Source organism: Scaptodrosophila lebanonensis, unplaced genomic scaffold (genome assembly GCF_003285725.1).
Source record: "Scaptodrosophila lebanonensis strain 11010-0011.00,11010-0021.00 unplaced genomic scaffold, SlebRS2 tig00000165-arrow-arrow-pilon, whole genome shotgun sequence".
Lineage (NCBI taxonomy): Eukaryota > Metazoa > Arthropoda > Insecta > Diptera > Drosophilidae > Scaptodrosophila > Scaptodrosophila lebanonensis.
The window spans coordinates 745,824-769,083 of NW_022060599.1; the positions used below are offsets into that span (position 1 = coordinate 745,824).

Below are 23,260 nucleotides of genomic sequence, written 5' to 3' on the forward strand. Positions count from 1 at the left end.
AGTCTATTTATTATTGACGTTAATAAATTTTAATGGTTTACATGTGCGGCAGTCAGACCACATGCCGATAATTCGCTACTGTATCTATTTGAGGAATTTCCGCAAAAACAATTTGTTTATTGATTCCGTTCGTCAGTGTAATACACAAAAACATACTTGATGTACCTACTTGTTGTTGTCATTTATTTGTTGTTGATGTTCTTATTTAGGCGGTTGTTTACGATATTAAACGGCTGGCAGGCAAGAGATGAAATTTAAAATCGCAGCTACGCCGATTAGTGTTGGAAATCGATTGTAATCGAAATGCACTACGACTTTTAAGGATTTCACGAGTTGGCAGCACGACTACCAAAGCCATTTAAAATAAACGACGCGCTCGTATTTCCGGGTTGTTTGTTTCGTCGGAGCGTCACTTTAATTTCGTGTCAGACGATTTTTGTTTGTCAAAATCTCTAGTTGTAGATGTATTTTCTGTAGTAATTATTATTTGTTAAAAGGCGTCGCCAGTCTACATTTATATGTAAAAGTGAGAAATTTTGTATTGAATTTTGTTGTGCGATAAATGTACTTAATTATTAATAAAGTTCGCACATGGTAAAATATTAAAATAAGTGTGAAACAAAACGTGAAAAGCACCGTTACAGGCAATTGTAAGCTATTACGTTTTATTGTTTGCATCGCCGGTAGTATAACTGTTAAATCAGCCTAGCGGAGCCGGCAGCTGCAAGACGCGCACGGCGCGCGCGCGTATTTAAGTTTTTTTTTGATTATTTCTTTGTGAAAATGGATTTGCGTAGCTGGAAGAAAGTGTTACTGCAATGGGTAAGTGTCCGTATGCATACATACATATGCATGTACCTGCATCTAATAACTGCTTGTCTGTGGTACTAATTGCAGGTCAGCGAATGCAGCTTTATAGAGAAGAATTATATGTCCATCGAACAGACGGACCTTGAAGGCTTCTTTGCCGTCTATGTGCAGAATACTCAACTAGCCGCTCATGGCCCGCCACAAGCGCACAATGGATGTAATTTGCAAACGTTTCTGCGAAGTGAGTAAACAATTTCGACAATGTTTTAGTGTCCTTATACGGCTTAACATTTTTGCTATTAATATATATGTCTACAGACATTTATCCTGACTTTACGCCACATTACGACAACCGCGGTAATGTGATGACCAGCGACTACCTGTATGTCTATACACTTCTCATGCACTACGCATGCGTGAGGTGTCCGAATGAGTACTTCCATAGTATTTGCAAAAAGCTACCGAACCAAATCCAGCAATGCATTAAGGGTTTCTTCGAGCAGACTGTGCAGCTTCCTGAGGTGCCTCTAACACGGGATCGTCTTCGTCAAGTCATTGCCAATGTAGCGTGCCTCTTTCGGCGCAGCAGTATTTCTGTATCTGCGGCTGCTAGTGTTTTGGAGGGCAGCACAAACACCATAAGCAGCACTCCACATGCTCGGCCATTGCGCAGGTTCTTCAGAAACAAGCCCAATACTTCACCAACTCACAGTCCTGCCATTTCGACTAGTCCTATGACTCCTCGTGCCTGTAGAACTAGCGCCGGCTCGGATGAGTGCGCAAACGTAAGCGATATTAGTGATACATCAGCAGCAACTAGCTACTTTGGTGCTGAAAGCCCTGGAGAGGAATTTGTAACGCCTGTAGACACACGCGCTTTTGTACATACGCGGTCCGCGGAACCGCCATTGACCCCCAAAACAGAGCTTTTGGAAATTTGCCATCGAGAAGTTACCGGGCTAAAGGTAAGTTACGAAGCTCGAAACATAACCACTAACTACATATGCATAAATAACATGTTCTAGGCTCAACTGGAAACAGAACGGTATGAGAAGACAATGTTACTGGAGCAAATGAAGGATAACAGCAGTTTAATAGCAGCTCTCCAGTTAGGTAAAGTAATAATAAAACTCCCCTATTTCATACTAAAACCTTACACATGTGTAGTTCATAAAGACAATCATAAAAGTGCCCCCACTTCTCCAATTACCACAGAGAACGAAAACAAACAGAAACACTTGAACAACATGGATGATGATGGCAATGAATCCGAAGCGGTTCGCAACTACGTGCCCAATGATTTGGAACATGTAAGTTTCGATTTTATGGCTATACCATTTCAGTAGCAGGTAGATAGGCAAACTCACGCATACGACCTTCAACTAATAAATACCTACCTAATACCTACATGCATATAATTTCTAATATTCTACCTGGTAGCTTAAGAATCGTATGCGTAAGGAGATCGACACTAAGGATGATATCATTGCCAAAATCCAAGACAAATTGGAGGATGCTATTTTGGAGAATTCGGGCCTGGAGAACAAGGTATGTCGCAAATCTTTAGTGAGTTAAAAATAACTACAACAATATGGATAGAAAAATAGTGGAATCTTAACAGAGGCTATGTTTTGAGAATTGATATAATTTTATCGTTTGTTTGTAAGCCTTCATAAAATCTGTTTTTTTTTTTTTTTTTAATCGAGTAGGCTTTGACAATTATGTGTGTCAAATTTTCAGACAGATAGGCAGGGAAAAGACGAAATTTTGTTTGAAAAGTCTCTAACAAATCTCTAAAATTAATCTTGCAATTGTTTTCAATTTTTGCGAGTGGCTATTTGTCGTGCTTTTTAAAGTTATATTTAATCAAAATCAATAATTTTGTTAATTTGTATATTTCGGTTCTCTTAGCTGAAAATGTCTGATAAACAGATGCGCGTGTGCATGGATCGAATACGCGAGCTGGAGGTGCGCTCCGAAGAGCTGGCAGAAGCCGTGGCCAAGAAGGAGAAAGAAATTGCTGGCCTCGAGAGCGATAAGCTCGACTTGGAGCAATGCCTGCAGGAGATGCGTGATGCCATGCACAGCAAACGTGAAGTTTTGAACGCCTCATCTGATTTGCTCGATGCTTCGTTGTCGCAGGGAAGCATGAACACCACGCCAGAGAATCTAGGGAGTTCAGTGATTGACAAGCAGCTTCGCGAAAAGGAGCATGAGAACAATCAATTGCGCGAGGAGATTAAAAGTCTTCTGCATTCCAAGCAACGCATGGGTGAGGAACTCTGTGCATTAATTCGCGAGCAGGCGCAAGTATTTCATCTTGAAATCGAGTGCGACGACATGCTTGAATGGGGGCACAACTTGGAGAAGGAAGACTCGCAATTAAATCATATCGTACGCTACTTAAAATTGTTGAGTGCTAGTTATCAGAAGGAACAATATTTAGTCAAAGAACTGCAGGATCAGTCTGAGGGTCTATCCGAACGCAATAGTCAACTGGTTGATCATGTAGAGCTCATGACCAAAAACATAAATGCTGTCCAAAAGGAGCTTGCACTGGTTCTTCAGAACAACACAAATTTGGAGCGTTGTAAATTTGAATTGGAGCAGAGAATCAAGCAACAAGATGAAGGGCTCCAGCAAATAAATCAAAACAATGAGGTCTTGCGGGAAAAGGTCAAGGCTCTCACTCTTGAGCTACAGCAACGGGAGCAACTGTCGAAGGAGCAAGCCTTGGCTCAGAGTCATCATCAGACTCGCATGGAGCAACAGCTGGAAATGGCCAACAAGAAAGAACATCAATTGCAGGAACGTGTGACCGAGTTACAGACCAAATTGACAGCAAGCAAGGTTGAACACGATGGTGAGATCCGTCTCCTAAGTGCTCAACAGGAGCAACAGCGTCACGATCTTGCTGTACTCAAGGAGAAGCATGAGAAGCTGTTGTTGAAACATGAGGAATTGCGTCAGTGTTCATCGCAAACAGATAATCATCTGGCGCAAATGCGTCAGAACCTGGATGAGAAGGAGCATGAAATGGCTGAGCTAGGCCGTGAAATTCTCGAGCTGCGCACCAAAAACATTGAACTTGAATCGCGTATCAATTCTCTGATGACCGAACGCACCATTGAAATGGAGGCATCTCGCGTAAAATTAGAGCAGAAGGAGTTACGCATCTCCGAGCTGGAAGCGCTGCTGGAGAAGGATCGCGGTGTCCTAAGGCATGTTCGTAACAAATATCAGAGTTGCAAAAGCCAACTTTACAGTCACAACCAACGCATAGAAACAATGGCAAAGTTGGTTAATGGCTCGAATTGGGATGACGTAATAGCAAAGGTGGATACGTGTGTTAAGGCAAAACATTCCCTGAGGGAGCAGGTCGACTTACTTAAGAACAACAATGCATCCCAAATTTCGGTGATTGAACAGCTCGAGAAGCGCTTGCAAGCTGCGTTGGACTATCAACAGAGTATTGAACATAGTCATGAGCAACAGGTGCAGAAGCTGGAGATGGACGTGATTGCTGCACAGGATGCTAAAAACGTCGTCGAGGAGCGGCTCGAAGCGTCGCGTCAGCGCCATAATGAATTCATTCAGAAGATCAAGGCTGATCTTAAAACTCGTGAGAACACACTGAAGGAAACATTACTAGATAGAGAGCGCGATCACGACCAAAAACAGCAAGAACTTAAGCATATATCCGAATGCAACTCCAGGCTCACCGCTGAGTTGGAGCTAGTCAGAGAGCAGGCCAAGAAGTTCAGTTCTGAGGCTACGGAGATTAACAATCTATTCATGTTGCACATTGATCGTTTCTATGGAACAGTGAACAGTCTGGCGCGGGGCGGGGTAAGGCCGAGATCTCCAGCACAAGCATCATGTCATGGACGTTCTGATGGCGATAATAGTTCCCGTTTCTCTGAGCATTTCGATGCACAAATGCGTCGTCTAAACGATGCCGAAATCATGCTGGATGCGGTGCTCACCCAGAAGACGATGCTCATCAGCAGCTTGACTGAGGAGAAGCGCGGAGAGCAGGAGAAGCGGAATGCTTTAGAGGCTCGCCATGCTGCCGATTTGAAACGTTCAACAGCCCAGATTGCAGAGCTGCAATCTCAGATCAATGAGTTAAGCAAACAGAATGCCATAATTATTACCGAAAATCGTCATCACAATGCTCGCGTTCGTCACGAGCACGATCAGCGTGAACTGCTTATCTCATCGCTTGAGAAAACTGCTGAAAAACTTCAAATGGCATTGGCCCTGAAAGATGCCGAAGTGACGGCCAGCATGCGTACGGCCAGTGAGACGATGGAGCGGTTGAGTCAAGTAGAAGCGAAGTTGAAGGCTGAGTGCGCAACCTCGGCCGAGTTGTTGCAAAAATTGGCCCAAAAAATGGACCAACTGGATAGCCAGGGCGATGCTACCGCTGATGTGCTGGCTAAATTGACAAGCTTCGAAGAAAACAATAACATAGACTTGGACAATAGTGCTTCCCAAGGTGTCGACTTCTCCAACAATACAGAACAGCTGCGCTACAAACTTGATAAATTTCTGCAAAGCTTCAATCGTATGCATGCTCGCTACACAGAAGCCAACTTGCAGATCAAGCAGCTAATGGAAAACCAAGAAGATCTACAGAAGAAATTGAGTCAACAATCGGTTAGCTCGAAGGAGCTTGAAGAGCAATTGAGAAGTGAGTTGACGGCCCAGGTGTCTCGGCTCAGTAATCATAATGTGCACCTAGACGAGACAGTTAAAAACCTCGAGGATGTCAACGAGAAGCTCGTAAAGGACGCTGCTAAATTGGAAGCGGTCCTGGGAGAGTCGCAGCAAGCTCTCCAGGAGTCGGAGGCGAAGCAGCTGCGCATGGGAGCAGAACTCGCACAATACCAAGTAGAGATAGCAAGCCTGGAGTCTCAAGTTGCACAGCTGCAGAGCCAAGAGGCGCAGCTATTAGAGCGCGTAGAGCAAGAACAGGATCGTTGCAAAGCCGTGGCTCTCCAGCTGGAGGAGAAGGTAGGCGAGGACATGGAGGCGACGCGTCTCTATGAGTTGCAAACCAAAATTCTCAACGAGACACAGGATGAACTGCAGCGTGTACAGGGTAACCTGGATGTGCTTCAACTTACATTCGATCGTAAGGCCCAATTAATGGAGGACCTGAGTTTGTCGTTTGAAATGCAGCGCATGGAGCTCGAAGAGGAACTCGAGAGCAAGCGGAAGCTTATCAAACAGCATGAGGACCTGCAGGCCGCTCACAACGATGCTTTGAACCAATTGCAGAGTATGAGTGAGGCCAAGAGCCAGGCACAAAACGAAATAAGTGAACTACAAACTCAATCATATGAGATGCATCAGACGACTAAGGACCTTGAGGGGCAATTAGAGCGCCAGCGGGAAGCGGCACAACAAGAGCAAGAAAAACTGAAAGTCGAGCTCGTTCAAGTACGGACTGAACTTCAGAACCAGGTCCAAAATCTTGAAAATCGTCTGCTTACATCCAATAGTGAGGCGGCCACATTACGTGAGACTGCGAATAAGTCAGAGCAAGAGGTGCAAATGCTTCGTACAGAGCTCGATTTGGTTACGAAGAATGCAGAGAGCCTGAATCTCAAAATTGTTGAGCTACAGGCTCAATTTGATAAAAATGAACGTGAGTTTACTGCACAGAAGGCAAGCATAGAGGAGAAGCTGGCGAATCTAATTCGCGAAAAGGAAATTCTTGACGATCAAATACAGAAAAGCTCGAACACTGAGATGGCGTTGCTCGGAAAGATTGGTATACTTGAGCAGAACGTCATCACGGCAGAGAAATTGTGCAAGGAGGCGCAACTGGACAAAAATGTTGCACACGAACGCATCACTAAGCTGGAGCAGTTGCGCGATCGTCAGGAGAAAATCGTACGCACCCTTGAGCACCAGCTGAACGATGCAGATGATACCAAAGTGTCTCTAAACCACGACATCGGCGGACTTAACTCTGAAATTGCTCAGTACAAACGGCGCGAGACGGAGCATACTCAGAAGTTTGATCAGCTGCAGAAAGAGTTCCAGCAAACACAGAACGATCTGTGTGATGTGCAGCAGGAGCTGCTGCGGTCCAAAGCGGAGTTGGATGCGCAAACCCAGAATTATTTGAAGCTAAGCGGTGAGCGGCAGCAGTTGGACGCGCAGCTGCAGTCACTGCAGGAGTCGAATGCGGCCGCGCAGGCGGAGCAGTCCGTCCAGCTGTTGACGCTAAACGACAATATTAAGCTGCAACGCGTCCAAATCGATGCACTGGAGAAAGAACTGAAGACTGAGAGGGTCAAATACCAGGCACTGCAGGGTGAAATGTTGCACAAGGAGGAGGAATTGCGGCAAGTTCAAAACCTGCTGGAGCAAACGGTTGCTGAAATGAACTTTCAGGATATGCAACAAAAAGACTTGCTCCTCGAAGAGTTTAAACGAGAGCGCGAGGAGGAAAAGCAACGCACTCTCACACACGCCAGCGAAATGGTGAACCTCCAAAAGGAACTCCAAGAGTACAGTCTGGAGTTGGCCACGTTGCGTAGCACGCATGATAAACTGTGCCAGCAGATGGCCAATAAGGAGGTGAACGATGCCAAGATCCAGAAGCTCGAGCTCGACTGTCAGGTATTGCAGGCCAAGTATCGTGAAGCGAAGGAAGAGCTAGCCCGTGCCGATCAACGTTTGAAGGATCAGCGCCTTGAATTGGAAGGGAAACTTGAGAAAATGAAGAACAAAATGGTATGTTTGTCGATTTACTTCTAAAACTGATTACGTTTTAGGTGCATGCTTATACATACTTATTAACAATGTCGGTTGTGGCTGAATAAATTACTGGGGAAAATGGGAACTCGTCGTCGTCCGTTTGTTATAAATACTATATGTGTGTAGTAGTGTGTTTGTCCCGATATTTATGTCTTTTGCGTTCCATTCCTAAGCCTTCTGCCAGACTTGTTCTCTTTTATTATCCACACCCATTTGTTTGCTGACTATACTTTCTGAACTTAAACCTATTTTTAAATTTAAAGGCACAGATCGGTATTTATGTGTCATCATTCAACTGTTGCGAAAGATGTGTGGTGAGAACATAAAAATTACAATCGAATTTATATAGTAAGATGAATATCAACTTTTCAATTCTTTAGTTTTTATATAATCTCCAAAGAGTACGTACTATTTATTATTAAGCATCGGCTTGCCGACGGATACGTTTATTTCTTATCATGTTTAAAGTTTTTTCTTTGTTTTCTTCTCTTCCTGCTGCTACGCTCTCATCCTCTATTTCGTTGTTTGCTTTACACTTTCTTGACTCCTTTCTACATTTACTAACAAACTGTCTCTCCCCTCTCTCTCACTCTCTGGTCAAACTCAAACGAAATTGTCTAAAATTCAAGACCCAAACGGGGGTATCGGTTTCCCCGGACGCGTGTGGCGTAGTTATAGAGAGCACTGCAAGAAAAACCGTAGCCACTATGACAGATTTCCGTGAATCAAATAATTCTGATGCTTATGCTGAGGAACCTAGGGCGCGTCCCGAAGAAATACCGCCACCGGCAACTGAATCTCACGGCCGGCGCATCAACATTGGCCAGATGCTGTTTATTGGGGGCATGCAGGCCGCCTTTTTAGGAATCTTACATTTGATACTATATCGCAATGAAATAGAAATTGACTTCCGCCCACGCCATCCCCCCGAATTTTAAAACAAACCTATACATTCCTATGAATTATTCTAAATCAAAAATCAATTGTTTTTGAAATGTTTATTTTTTTTCGTTTTTGTGTTATTGAATACTTTAGTGTCTTTAATATTGAAACAAAATTTATTTGTTTGTGTAAATAAAAATCGTTTGTAATATAAATGTGTATATTTTGTTGTTTTTTTCTGCGTTTCTCGCTCTCTTTTTTTACAATCTTTCTGTATATCTCTTTCTGGAACGCTCTATTTCATCTCTCATTTTAAACTAAGCCACTTAACCATTTGGTTGCATGCTCGCTCATGTCTGTGTTTATGTCTCATCCTTCCACAAATTTGACCCAAAACTTTAGAAGGCACTGTACAATGAGGAGATCACGCGAATGAAGCAAAAGCAGGAACGTGAGGCGACCACTAATAACGCGGAACTAGAGGCAGTAAAAGCACAGGTAAGATCTACGATCAAATATATTAATCCGAATGCTCTAAATCAATGTAGGGAACCATGTACCATTTTCCATTTCGATCTCCAGAACCTAATCTGTTATTAATAAATCCACTGGAGCCCTTATTATTTTACAATGTGTTTTTCCATAAAATCTAAAACTATTATCAACATGAAATTGTTAACCCACAATCTCACGGAATGTATTTTTAGAATGCCAAATATGAGGAGCATGTACGCAAGCTTTCCAACCAGATTGTACGTCTCAACGACAAGATATTGGAGCACCAGAAGCAACATGCAATACTCAGCACCAAGCTGCGCCACATGCAACAACAGCAGGAGCAGCAGCAGTTGCAGTTTCAATTGGAGCATCAGAGTGCTGATATACCCTTTAAACGGCCCAGCGCATTACCGACATCTTCCGGCCCTGCGGCGGTCAATTTGGGCACGAATCTAGCAATGGAGGATGAGGAGGGTGAAGTATTCAACAACACCTACCTGACGGATCTTAAAATGGGACGTGTGCCCGAAATAACGTAAGTGTACAAATTAATAGATAAGTATAAAATATAAATGTATGAGGCTACTCGAGCAAAGGGGGATCCGCTCATAGCCATATAGTTTAATATCTATAACATCGCTTCCTGTGGAACCAGATCTATAACTAGGCTGCTTAACGCTTTCTTCTGGAAAAGAGTTAATATAATGTTAAATATAATATTTATCAAAAAATGCGTTTGGGCTCGTCCAAACTTTCTTTATAATGAGAAACAGTCAGTTTTGCTCACGAATTCTACCCCATTTTATAAGTAAAGCCATACACAATATACATACATATGTACATAGATAGAATGAAACACTGACAAACAGAATAAAAAGTGACTGTCAAACAAATGAAAATGAGCAGAAATAAGCCAGAAAACGATGGTTGATCGCTTTCAACAATCGCCACGAATTTTTGATCAAAATCATACATATATTACATACATACATACTTACATTTTTATATACATATGTATATATAGTAGATAATACATATTTTGATATGAATATTAATGTGGAATTTCTTTTGTTGTCTCTTTGATCTGCCTTTAGTACCGAGGAACTGCACTATCGGAACTCACTGCAGCCGCCGCATTTGAAGAGTACCTATGCAGCGCAGTATGATTTGGTCGCTCCAGACGACGATCTCAAAGTAAGCCCCGATGCTGTCAAGTGTCCGGCTAGCAACAAAATTCCAAATATCAACAACAACAAAAGCTCTTCTGCCGCATCATTACTTAATGGGCCCATACAACAATCTCAGCTCTCTTTGGCGTTGAAGTCGCAAGGGAAACGGGAGCGCTCTGCGCTGCACACAAATCTGACACGATTGTGGCACAATCGACACAAATAGTGATCTAACTGTACTGGATGCTGACAACACTGTTTCACTTATTTACCAACACTGACGTGAAATGCATGCAAAGACATGCATTTCCAGAAACTCAAATTAGGAATTAACGTGAGATCATGGTTTATAGGTCTTCGATTTAAATGCTTTGGTTTAGGGTTTTGCATTTGTTTCGTGTGCTTTTAGTTGCTATTCGTTTCTTACTTCATGTGTCCTTTCGTTTTGTTGTTGTTGTTGTTGATGTTGTTGTGTCCAGTGCCGTTCACTAACTTTGGGGAGGCTCCAATGAACACGACCGGTCTCGATTAACCCATAATGGTTGTTTTTTATTTTTTAAATTATATTCACAGGATGGTCCACACAGTCTTGACGATAGCATGAGCGCTTTGCTTAGCACTACTGGAGGTTGTGCAGCACGCAAAAAATCGATGGGTACGCACTATAAACGCCCAGGTCCGCCGACTCCGAGCAAAAACGGCGGCCGTTTATCCTTCGGCGGTAGCACGGAGCCACCGCGGGAAATTTTGCGTGAGATGTGTGATGGCGGTGGCAATTCCAAGACGCCGGCACGTTTTAAGCTCTTCACATCTCGCTTCAGCATGGGTAGCAGCAGCAGCAATGGGGGAGGAGGTGGCCACTGTCTGCCGAGCAATCACACTCGTGATGAGGTAAGTGGCGAATGTGATGAGTCATGTTGTAGTAATACCATATAATAGTTGTAGAAACTGTCTCAGATGTTGGTTGGTAAAACAAATATTGAAATGACCCGTTCCTAGCTAAGATTAAATCGAATCGAGTTAAATATTTTTATATAAAACTAGCGTTTCCGGCTTGCGTTGCTGCGCCATTGAATTGTAGTGCTTTTTAAACTTTCTGACGTCACATCTTTCCCATTACGTCCTTCGCTTTTTATGGCTTCGGTTACGTGCTTGATTGAGTACCCACTGTCCTCCACCTTTCCACGTATGTACAAAGGATGTCCATCGCCTCGTGTTGGTGTTTCTTTCGCGCGTTTGCCAAAGCCGCAAATCCCATTCCTATTCCGTTTCTATGGCTCTGGACGTAGATGCCCTTTCGCAAAGATCTTGCAAACGTTATTCGCGTTCGTCGGCATTTCTAATTTTTATACCGAGGCTTACTATTATACCAGTATGCGCTAAAAATATTTATGAGTCATGATAAACTTCTAGATTTTGTAGAGGCATTACAAACACAAAATTTGATTTTAACCCAACTTGTATAAATGAGAGTAAATTAGCGATACAGATTAGTAAGATCAGCCGGTATTTTAATTTTGGTGCTTGTAGGTATTATGGTGCAAAAGTTCTTGATGTTCATACAGACAGATGGGCGGACAAATGGTTATGTATGCATCGATTAATGTTTTTATAGGTAAACGGAATTTTTATAAAGCGGAGAAACCACCACCTGAGACTGTTGTTACCTTATTAATTTGTCTTGGTCTGAATAGCCTTTTATATGTGTTCTAATGAGAGTTATGTCGTAGTTGGGCGAGTCTAATGTATTTTGCTGTTCGTGTGTTCGTCTTTGTCTTCGTTATCGTGGTCATTATTGTTTCTGTTCCACGCTGCTAACATCCATCCCCCCCACCACTCGTTTTTGTTTAGCTCTCAGCAGTCCAGCCAAGGAAAGCACAAAAGCAACAATCGAGGCGTCTCCGGCAAAATTTGCTGGCGCATGTGCAGCGACGAAATATACAGGGAAGGGCAGCGGCCGCGTTCTGCACATCAACGCCGAGGAAGAGTCACTCCAACGATCAGCAGGGTCTGATATGCAACAGTGATGTGACTGAGAACCAGGTGGATGTGAAATATGTGCCCACAGTGAGTGGAGCGGCAAATCAGAGTACCCCGCATTTGCCGGCCAATGAGTTTCCGGTCGATGCACGACGATTGCGACTGTTGGTGGCTCCAACTAGCAGTTCTGGCAGCAGTAGTGCTGTTGGCACTGCACGCCGATCGTCGCTGGGTGGTGCTCGAGTACGGAGGCGGGGGGCGCGAGTCTCACTTTGCTTGCATGGCAACATCTTTGCTCGAAGCAGACCCCCGACAGGCCATCCCTCGAAAGCAGCAAAGGCGGAGCAGCAGCAGAATCGACAAGCCAAAATCAAGAATAAAACGCGTCAGCAGCGCTATGCATGTTTCGATCAGGGCAGACAGCTAGTGGGTAGTGATGGAGATGGAGATGGACATGATGATGGTGGTGGTGGTGGTGGTGAGCAGAGGGTCGAGTTGGAGGGGGACGAGGAAGATTCGGGGCACGCCACTTATACGTTGAGGCAGACTAATAACAATGACTATAGTTTGCTCAATCGCAACAACAAGAAGAACTTGAAATTGGGTGCTACCATGGTGATGGCACCCCAGCATCATCATCATCAGTTGGAGATGACGTTTAATGTCTCCCCCCGCATTCGCCCCCAACTGCAGCAATTTGAAAAGGATCATATTAACGATTGGATCAATAGCCAAGTCACCGTTGCATTTGATAGTATTGATGATGGCGGGAATGCGGCCGTTAATGACTTCGAGCAGCTGTGCCGGGAAACAGTGTCGACGGCTCCATTCGCCTTACAGCCACTAAATTTTAGTGATGGAATCGGACGAAATGAGACAGAACAAGAAGAGCAGGAATCTGATGACCACACGCATCAATTGTCCGTCCACACTCCCATAAATGTGCAGCCGTCGAATAATAGTAACGCATCCTCGGCCTCATGCACAATTTACTCGCAGGGCAACGTACATAGCTATCGATTGCCCCAAATCAATGTGATGACAGTGCCCCAACTTTCAACGAGTTGCCAGCGGGCCACTCAAAACTGTATTATTACGGTCGCCGATCTGTGGGGCATATGGCGTCGCATGAGTGTCACAGCACGCCTAATTCTAGGGATGATGGCGATCGGATTGGGACTGGGCGGTCCTTTGAGTGTGATCACAACGGCAACCATTGGATCGCTGCTGGTACTCATAAGCTATTACTATGGTGGCGATAAATAAGGTGTTCTGTTCACAACAGGAATTACGATTACGTGAGATATTAGAGAATTACTTACTAACAACTACGAATAAACTACTAACACGTTTTCATCGAAGCACCCCTGCCCCTTTTTTACAGCTCTTTTGAAGCAGTAATCTGTTTTTATCAACTCGACGAGAATTGCGCAGGAAATTAGCAATATCTTCGACAAGTTGTCTATTCACCTATATTCCTTGTTAATTAATTACCTTTTTTAAATTAATTTTTTCAGAATTCCCCACCCAAACGTCGCCTCAGCAACATGTTCAAGCGGAAATAGCCGAAGGAGTACCATCAATACACACTTTTTTGTATAGCAGTAGCTTTAAGTTTAACTAAAACATATCCCTAAGCTGTAAAGTTTCTCGTAGACGCATCTGTGGCTCCCAACGGGCTCCATTAATTCTATTTCGAATTGTATTATTATGTTATGTAGCAAAAGGCGCATTGATATAAATTCTCTATTCAAGCCTTACATAAAACAGTTGTATAATCCCTGTTGGTAGTGAATAGGACTCTTTAAATAATTATCGATTTACAAGTATATGTTACTTTTTTTTTTTGGTACAATTGCTGTGGTCGCCTTCTATTTTATGGCCTAGTCGTTACCAATTATCGACCGATCGATGTATGATCCATATTTTTGTTCAATTTAAATTTATGAATGTGCTTGTTTTTCTCATAAATAAAAAACACGCGCACTCGGTGTGGAAATTTTATACTTTGCTAGACACAGTACGCATATTATTTTGAAGGCTAGTCGGGAAATGAAATTTGAGCTAATGCCAGAGAATATTTAAGCGATTAACTAGCAATTAAATATACATATGTACATACAGATACAGATACGCACAATAAATATCAAATGTCCATCATAATTTTTTTTTCTAAAAACAAGAACATTTTCAATAAAGTGATGCAAGGATTTCTAAACTTGACTAATTGGCATATGTTTTATTTACTTATTTGGGCTCGGGTATTGGAATCTTCTTTACAACACATGGATACAAAAAAATGCAACAAGAACAATGACAACAACAACAACAATATTATGTTAATAAAGGAGGAGGGGGAGGGGGAGGAGCTGCACAACTTTCATAATATTATTTATTTTTTACATTTTTATTGGGGCTTTTATTTGCAATTTTGCAAAAATAAATTTGTATTCGTTGTAACCACAAACAACAAACCTGTTCCAGCAGCAATAGCCGTGGCAACAACAACAAAAACAACCACAACAACAACACCACTGTTACTAACTTCATGCAAAACAAGAGGAGGCTCGTTCGATTGCCCGATCAAGATTCGATTCCATGGTGCAATGGCAAGGCCAGCACAATATTTTTGTTTACAACTTGTAACTACAATTTAAAAAAAAAAAACAAAAACAAACTAGCTGTTGCCATATGACTAATGTGGAAAATAAACAAGAATGCATCTACGTCAATGAAATGTGTATCTGGGGTGGTTCTTGAAATACATTTGCTTGTTGACGATGTCCTAACTTGTCCAGCTAGTGGAAAAATCGTAAGAAACAACAAATTTTCATACTTTTTCCCAATCGAGGATACAGAAGTGGTGGACAACTTTTTGAAAAATGTTTTTATTATAATTCAGAATGGAAAATGTTCTTTATAGAGTATATGATTCCTACTTCACTTGTTTGTAATCATTATGTCTTGTGCAATAACTGGGCATTGTTTACCAAAATTAAAATACGAAATAAAACTCCATCATTATTAATAGCTAGCATCTAAAATAAAAATTATATTAAATATGTAGTCGATTTAAATGAAATTATATATGTATAGTGTGTATATCTGAACAGTTGAAAATCATTTCCTTCTCTCTATCTCTCTTTCTCATTTCAAATGGCATATTCCACAATGAAGGGATTAGGGCCAGTGTTTAAATATAAGTATATAGTATATAGTATAAGTAAATATTTAACACACTCCTTCAGATATAATCGTTATCCATCACCTCTTCTGATTTATGGATCAACACGATACCTCAATGGTATTACTATTCAACTCTCCTTTTGGCTTCGACAAATAAAAATTAGGTAACCCAGATTCTCTAAGTAGCCTTTAAGACAAGCAGAAAATACTTTGGAAGAATTCGTATATCTGAACAATAAAATTTGAGCCACATTAGATTCTAGGTACATTCTCCCTCTTTAACTTAAGCATACAACTTCGCCATATTTCAAATATTTCGCATTATATTCAAAGATAGTCTGAAGAAGTTTTAGTAGTTAGAAAGAGTTCGTAACAATACTTATACTTGTAAATAAATGATTGTTCAAGCCCAAATTCAATTGGAAATAATGGTAGGTTTTATACAAACTATGCATCTAGGGTTATATAAAAATTTCTCGACGCCACAGATGCTTAAGAGAATATTTATAGCGAATCACAGAAAAAAAAAGGTAAGCTACAAAAGAACTCAGTTGAATATTTGTACATTTTTTTGCTATATTTGAATTCTATATTTCGATGACACAGAAATATGTTGCAACTGTTAAATAATTCCGAGCTCCGAGGAAAATACCAGTGGCAAAAAGCTATAAAAGGCTTATGCTGATGCCGAATGTTTTCCGGTTTTTCGATTCACATCGAAGCCAAACGGAAGAGACATACGACTAGTTCGATTTCGTTTCGAACGATTCAAGCATTTCTTAAACTTCAGTCAAGCATCCTCAGGCACCAACTGCAATAAGTAATGGCATCTCAAATGTAATGAAATGCTTGAAAAAAAAAAAAACAGATTAGATTTTAGAATTTGAACACAACTTTAGACTACTATATGGATTTGTCGTTCACTAAGCAATTTTGATGTTAATTATTGCACAATAGATTGAAACCAATATAGCAAATGATGTTTTAAGACTTGTGATCAGCACGCGCTGGCTTTCGTAGAAAGACTGCCTAAAGACTTTCCACAAATTATAGGGTTATCAAAAGATAAATAAACGATTCCGTATGATTTTAGGGATTTAATACAAACATGTTGAATATAAATAAATACGAGCATTTATAAATACGACAACAAACAGCGTTAGTCTGATATTTTAAGCAGCTATTGGCTTACTTTTTTGTGAAACAAAAACTGCGCAATTATAAGACGCCAGCGAAAAATTCACTAAATTGCATAACTGGGAGAAAAGCTAAAAACCGTTTTGCAAGAAAACCGACATTTTTCCAAAATTCCATACATACTTATGTACTATACATATATAAAAGTCTATACAATTATGTATTATTAAATATTTTGCTGATCAATCAAGCATGAATTTTTAAAAAAACAATTTTAATGTCAATGTTATTGTTTGGCTTTTTGCCAAAAATGCATTTAAAAATCGCGACAAATTTTGAAAAAGGCACAGACAGAGGTTATGAGGTTATGATCTTTGTTTACATCGCCCATATAATCCATAGACTATGCATTTTATGGCAGCCAAACGAATGACTCGTGTTGATGTTGTTATTGTTATCGTAGTTGCTGTTGTTGTCACGCGTTTTATTCCGCCCGACTATGACGCAGTGGATCGATTGGACCCAACAGCAGGTGTGTATGTAATAGTCAAGAACCGAGTTATAGTTTTGCATTATTTAACCCGATCTGTTTAGCAATTTCAATTGATTAATAAATTGCTATTTAACGTATATCCATTATGAACTGATTTAATCGTACGAATGCAAATCTTATGCCAGATGCTATAAATGATACGCCACAGATGGTGCAACCTTATGGAGTTCTTGAACTGTTGATCCGATTCAAGAAAATTCCAAATTTGTTGGCTTACTAATGAAGTGTAGGAATGGTTTGAAGGCATCATATTTAATATAATCAATTAAGATCCTAATAGTGAACAGTAGAATTCTTAAGGCAGGTACTTTCGAAAAAGTTGCTGTCCAAATGCAAAGCATTAACTTTTTTGAATATACGTGTATATAATATACTTGTTAGAAAGCTCAGGATATCGCTGAACATTTCACGCAAAAACAATACAAATACTTTTCCATATATTCAGCCGCATTTTTCCTTGAAACATATATACTAGTATACATAAACAATTGCACCATATATAATTGCATTTCAAATGTTTAATAATAAGTAAAAGAATATCATTCAGCTTAGATTAATCCGTTTGGCAGCTTTTCCAATTGAGAACGGTGGAGTAGTATTAAAGCTATGTTATATGTTATGGCATTGTTTACAAGTAGTTCTTAAACACCCCAGAAGTTATGTCCGTGTCAACTTATCTGTAATTCACAAATATAGTAAATATTCTAAAATGAACATATTTAAAATTAAAATTCTATGGCTTATGACTGTGTCGATCTATAATTCCAATATTCTTTAACTAAACATATTGCCCGCAATCAAAATTATTATAATATTATAGGTATACTATACATATTTGATTAATCGTATAAGCTGCTGTTTAATAATCGAAAATAATGTCTTTCATAAAATAAACACAATTGATTTGCTTCATAGAGCTGTTTCTAAGTTTCTAAGTACCCTTTATTTGGGAACATACTTACATATTTAAGTTATCTGTTTCCTTAAACTCTTTTCTGCGTTTAACAAACACCAACTCCGTATTCATATTTTTTTGGGGAAACTAATAAATGCATTTGCACTGGTGGTTGAAGGTTATGGTTCCTAGAACCATTGGATGGACGAATATTTCATCCTAAGGGTGGTGTTGGTGTTTTTTTTTCTTTGAATATCTGTTTTTCGTTTGATCCGAAAGTCGACAGCCTGTGGTTAGTGTCTAGCATTTAAATGAGCCACTGTTGCTGGTGTTGTTGTGACTTAAAAATAATATCAAATCGAAATCTGGTTATGAATATATTTTCTATTGGCAAGTATTCAAATCAGAGGCCGGCCTGAACCGATGCGATCCGATCGTGTTATTGTAGTGAGTTCGGTTTTTAACTGACGTTGGGAGCCGAGGCAGGCGCAGGTTGCGCCCATTGTGATTGTGAGAGTGTGCGAGCGTGCTTATATACGTATACGAATACATATGTATATACATACAGATATGAATTCGCGTATATAGATTAATTTGCATTTGTGTTGGTGTTGCCTGGCAAATATATGGAAGACAAGCGACAACGCCGCCGGTGCCGATAAAAGCACAACAAGATTTGTGAAGTAGATCAGTTTTGCTTAGCACAGAAAACGCACATCATCTTGAAAGAGTTGAAGATCTAAAGTCGAAGACATTCCTAGTGCAACAACAAATAGATCTAATGCTGGTTTGGAACGATAAACAGGATACAAATTTTACATTTATTTGAAGTGCGATCAGAAAGAATAGTGGAAATAGATCGTTGAACTGATATATTTATATAAATATATATATTGCGTTTTTTTGTTGGGTGAATTCGTTGTTTTGAATTTCGTACTTATTTGATCGTTGTCTGGTGATAATGCCCATCACTGTTGCCAACGAGGGCTTCAAATTTCAAAGTAGCAGCAACAACAACAGCAGCAGCAGTGGAAGCAGTGGGAGCAGAAGCAGCTCCAATGCCACATCTCCGGCCACGCCTCCACCCACAGTCCACCATCATGTGAATGTGGATCTGGTGGACGCGGCTCTGGCTGCCATGGAGGTGCCAACTGGAAAGCGTACTGGGTGGCAGGTGCAGTCATCGTTTCTGGCGCGCCACACACACAACATGATACGCGGCATTGTGGAGTCACTGAAGATGAAGCCCAATCCCGAGAAGCCCATGATACCGTTGTCCATTGGTGAGTTGAGCACGCATTACAAATAAATTAGAAAAGCTCGCAAATGGTGACAAAGACAGTGAGGGAGCAAGAGAAATTCTGTGCACCCTAAAATTCCCTCAATAAGTAGCTTCTTTGAGACGAACCATATTCTGAAGCATTGTCGTGAATAAAACTTGTTTCATATTGTTTTCGATATCGGCACACATAGCCAATAATTGTGTTATACTTGTATATATATGCACGTGTGTGTATGGCATTGTCCCCTAAAAATCCAAAACACTCACACCCACTAACGCTGGCCAATCAGAGCGCACGTTCAGCGATTGGCGCCGTTGCGCCGGCGCAGAAATGCATGAACAATGCGAAAGGCCTGATATTGATGCTGACGTCGATGGCCAAGAAACACACACACAAACACTCACACACACATATTTAAAATGAAATATAGATATAGCGTCTTTTCGCTTAACCTGAGGGTATTATTAAATAGAGCTTTAAGAAGTTTTTCGTGCTTCAATTTCACTTTGAAAATAATCAAAACTTAGAAACCAAATACAACTTCCACAACTTGTATGCAGATTTATACTTGATTTAGAAAAAAGAAGTAACATTTCTTTTAAAAAAATATATGTATATCTTGCGTGCCCATTTAAATTGCTCAGAAATCGATAGTTTTTATAGTTTTCAGCGATGAACAGCCACAAAACATATTTGAATACCTGTTTGGGGCAAATTGAAAATTATTATTTTGCCGAAATCTGACTGTCTGTCTGTCTGACTGGCCAACACTATGGGCTGCCAGTGCCATTTGCTAGTTCTTCACCTAATTTCATACGCAACTGTTTAAAATAGTGTTGCGATCTCGGCTTGTTGTTGTTTTGAACAGAAGTAGCATTTAAATATGCAATTTTTTTTCTTTCTTAAATCTCGTAACTAATTAATTTATGCCATATGTATTTGCGTATATGTGTGTGTGTGTATATATATAGTATATGTATATAGACGCATGTATATAAAATGTGGGCTGTTATTTTGATTTTGGTAGCAGTGCGCGAGTCGCGCGCGCGTTTTTTAAAACAATTTGCATAAAATGTAGTTTCACCTGTTTCCTCAACACGAAGCCGACGCCGAAGCACGGGCGCGGGTACGGGCGCAGGGTACGGGCGCAGGCACGGGCCAGTAATATTTATGCCAAGTCACTTGTTTATCATAACAGTTAGCTAGCCGATCGGCCCATGTATCTTAACTGATACAAAACAAACAAGCAGACAAAAACAAAAAATGCACTTTATAATATACATACGAGTAGAGAAGTGCCGGGATTATTCTGAGAAATTTATTGTATCAGTACCATCTCTGTCGTTTACATAGGCGATCCCACAATTTTTGGCAACCTGAAGGCGTCCGATGAGACAATGAAGGCAGTGCTCAAGGCGGTGGAGGGCGCCAAGTTCAATGGGTATGCCGGATCCATGGGACACGATGCTGCACGCCAGGCCATCGCCAAATACAGTGCACACCAGCGTCCGGATATGGAGATCAGTCCTAATGATGTGGTCATCACCAGCGGCTGTTCGGCCGCCCTGGAAATGTGCATTCTGGCGTTGGCCGACCGGGGCCAGAATGTATTGGTGCCGCGTCCAGGATTTTGTCTCTATAAAACACTTGCCGAGGGCATGAACATCGAGATACGATATTATGATTTATTACCGGACCAGGAATGGCGCGCCGACTTGAAGCAAATGGAGAGCCTTATCGATGAGAATACGGCGGCGTTATTAATCAATAATCCAGGCAATCCATGCGGCAGTGTCTACGATGCAGACCATCTGAAGCGAATGATCGATATATGCGAGCGCCACTACCTGCCCATCATAGCGGACGAGGTGGGTTAATGTCTGAGCCTACCCTAGATGGAGCAAATTGATCATTTTCTCTTCCAATATTTAGATCTACGAGCACTTTGTCTTCCCCGATGTGGAGTATGTGGCAATTAGTAGCTTAACACATGAGGTGCCCGTTCTCACCTGCGGGGGTCTGACGAAGCGCTTCCTGGTGCCGGGCTGGCGCACTGGTTGGGTGATTGTCCACGATCGGAAGCAACGACTGGGCGATGCAGTGAACGGTTTGAAGAACTTGTGTGGCCGTATTTTGGGATCGAATACCATTGTGCAGGGCGCTCTGCCAGACATTTTAGTCAAAACCCCGCAGAGTTACTTCGACGGTGTCATCGAACTGTTGCATGTAAGTTGCCGCTTATTAAAGGTTTTGATTCCACAGCTTCATGGCAATTTCCTTCTCAATAGTCCAATGCTCTGATGGCATACAGAGCGCTAAAGAAAGTGCGAGGACTGAATCCAGTAATGCCCAAAGGTGCCATGTATATGATGATTGGTATTAGCATTGAACACTTTCCGGCCCTTAAGGACGATGTGCACTTTGTGCAGGAAATGGTGAACGAGCAGAGCGTTTTTTGTCTTCCCGGCAGTTGTTTCCAGTGTCCGAACTTTATTCGCATTGTGCTGACTGTCCCGGCCGAAATGATCGAAGAGTCCTGCGTCCGGATTGCCGAGTTCTGTGAACTTCACTACAAGAAGGACACTCGTGCATTCATTGAGCACTCAACGTTGTTAGACGGATCTGTAAACTTTTAGACTGTCGAGGAAATTGGACGTGGTTGTATGGTGGAGCAATTCATTTATTAGATGATCTAAGCTAATGTTAGTTTTGTATTGTATATATAAATATCTATGTGTACAAGACAAGTACAATATATCAATCATTATCTATATGTCGTATATATATAAATTTATATTTATTTATATAAGGAGTATTGTCTCAAAAAATTGCTGAAATCGAAACACACACACACACAGACAAGAGAGGAGAGCGAGTAAAAAAATTTGTATTTGCGCTTAAAAGGTTAGGGAATACTTATTTCCTTAATAGATTTTTGCGATCATAAAGCGGCCGCCCATGTGCACATTAGAGGTATGCAGGAATGCATTCATTAAGTTTTTGTCCAACAAGTTGAAATGATAGACAAAATGAATAATCTAATGAATAGTAACCGAATGAACACGATTATCTATTCTGTTGGTCGTTCTGTTCTAAGGCTCCAATGCTAAAGCTCTCTCCTTCTGTGTATTTATTGAATGCATATATGAATGATCTTTGGCATTATATCTAACGATGTTATGATTCCCTATGTAATGCTTTGCGAGGTTCCGAATTCGTTGCAATCTACTGCATGTATGTATATATTCGCATCTTAATTCTGTAAATGGATGCTCACAAGTGAGTGCAATTAAATGAATAAATATCTAGAGATGAATCATAATAAAATTTCTCATCAATTAATGCGATTGGGTGCATCCGATGAATACCTTGCTGGTGCATTCATGCAGTAACCTCTAATATATATTGTGCAAACCCTTGTCTCTGGCATTGCAACAGGCATTGCCGATGTGTTCCTCTACACCTACAAATGGTGCGGATGCATTTTCTTCTCCATTTCGACCTCAACGCGCGCCTCATCGATGCCCGCCACTGTTGGCAACCCTCCAGGCCAATGCAGCAGCTCCTGCTCGTGCTCCATTATCATATTGGCCTCGGCTGCAAGGTCACAAACAAAAACTGAGGCAATCGGACTCACTCAAGCCCCTACACACTCACCTTGGATGCGATGCAGCTTACTGCCATAGGCCCAGTCCGTGTAGTAGCCCATTATGAATGTCAGTGGAACGAGTGGGGCCAGTGCCGAGACTCGCTTCACCCGTTGGTAGTAACTGGCACACCCGTAGAGGGCACTTAAATAGAAACCGCCTAACCAGTAGAAGAGTTCGCGATGCTGGGCAATCGCCAGGGCCTGTTCCCGCTGCTTGATTTGGTAATGCATCTGTATCCAGCGCTCCATCTGATTGATGATTGATGGTGCATTGATTGAGTGGTCGTCACAATTGTGCTGGCCAACTTCTTTTTCACACTTACCTTCAGCTCCTGGCACTTGCGATACGTTGCATCATCGTGATCAGGATAGCCTGTGGATTTCCTGCAAGAGGCTGTGGCGCCCATTTTGCTGCTGCAGTGCGTCTGCCTTTTTAGCCAC

General features: G+C 41.4%; 3 protein-coding genes across 7 annotated transcripts; 2 read left to right on the forward strand and 1 right to left on the reverse strand.

Moving 5' to 3' along the window:
- Positions 1-492: 492 nt before the first annotated feature.
- On the forward strand, positions 493-14,132 carry LOC115629838 (thyroid receptor-interacting protein 11). 5 transcript variants are annotated; one of them, XM_030526414.1, is made up of 13 exons: positions 493-822; positions 898-1,051; positions 1,129-1,775; positions 1,836-1,923; positions 1,978-2,120; positions 2,251-2,358; positions 2,722-7,563; positions 8,872-8,967; positions 9,177-9,502; positions 10,062-10,161; positions 10,710-11,027; positions 11,988-13,414; positions 13,634-14,132. In XM_030526414.1, exons 1-12 carry the CDS (start codon positions 784-786, stop codon positions 13,380-13,382), a joined length of 8,256 nt encoding a protein of 2,751 aa, XP_030382274.1. In that variant the 5' UTR covers positions 493-783; the 3' UTR covers positions 13,383-13,414; positions 13,634-14,132. The 5 variants fall into 5 exon arrangements, 4 of the variants coding, with proteins under 4 accessions (XP_030382274.1, XP_030382275.1, XP_030382276.1 ...); XM_030526415.1 differs by having other exon boundaries at positions 2,026-2,120; XR_003995947.1 differs by lacking the exons at positions 11,988-13,414; positions 13,634-14,132 and having other exon boundaries at positions 10,062-10,470; positions 10,710-10,839.
- Positions 14,133-18,607: 4,475 nt separating this feature from the next.
- On the forward strand, positions 18,608-21,950 carry LOC115629796 (tyrosine aminotransferase). The gene is made up of 4 exons (XM_030526358.1): positions 18,608-19,170; positions 20,524-21,038; positions 21,103-21,396; positions 21,459-21,950. The coding sequence occupies exons 1-4, from the start codon at positions 18,849-18,851 to the stop codon at positions 21,804-21,806; spliced, it is 1,479 nt and encodes a 492-aa protein (XP_030382218.1). The 5' UTR covers positions 18,608-18,848; the 3' UTR covers positions 21,807-21,950.
- Positions 21,902-23,260, reverse strand: LOC115629797 (plasminogen receptor (KT)). Its single transcript, XM_030526359.1, has 3 exons — positions 23,143-23,260; positions 22,828-23,068; positions 21,902-22,767 (listed from the first exon to the last, which is right to left on the reverse strand). The coding sequence occupies exons 1-3, from the start codon at positions 23,224-23,226 to the stop codon at positions 22,634-22,636; spliced, it is 459 nt and encodes a 152-aa protein (XP_030382219.1). The 5' UTR covers positions 23,227-23,260; the 3' UTR covers positions 21,902-22,633.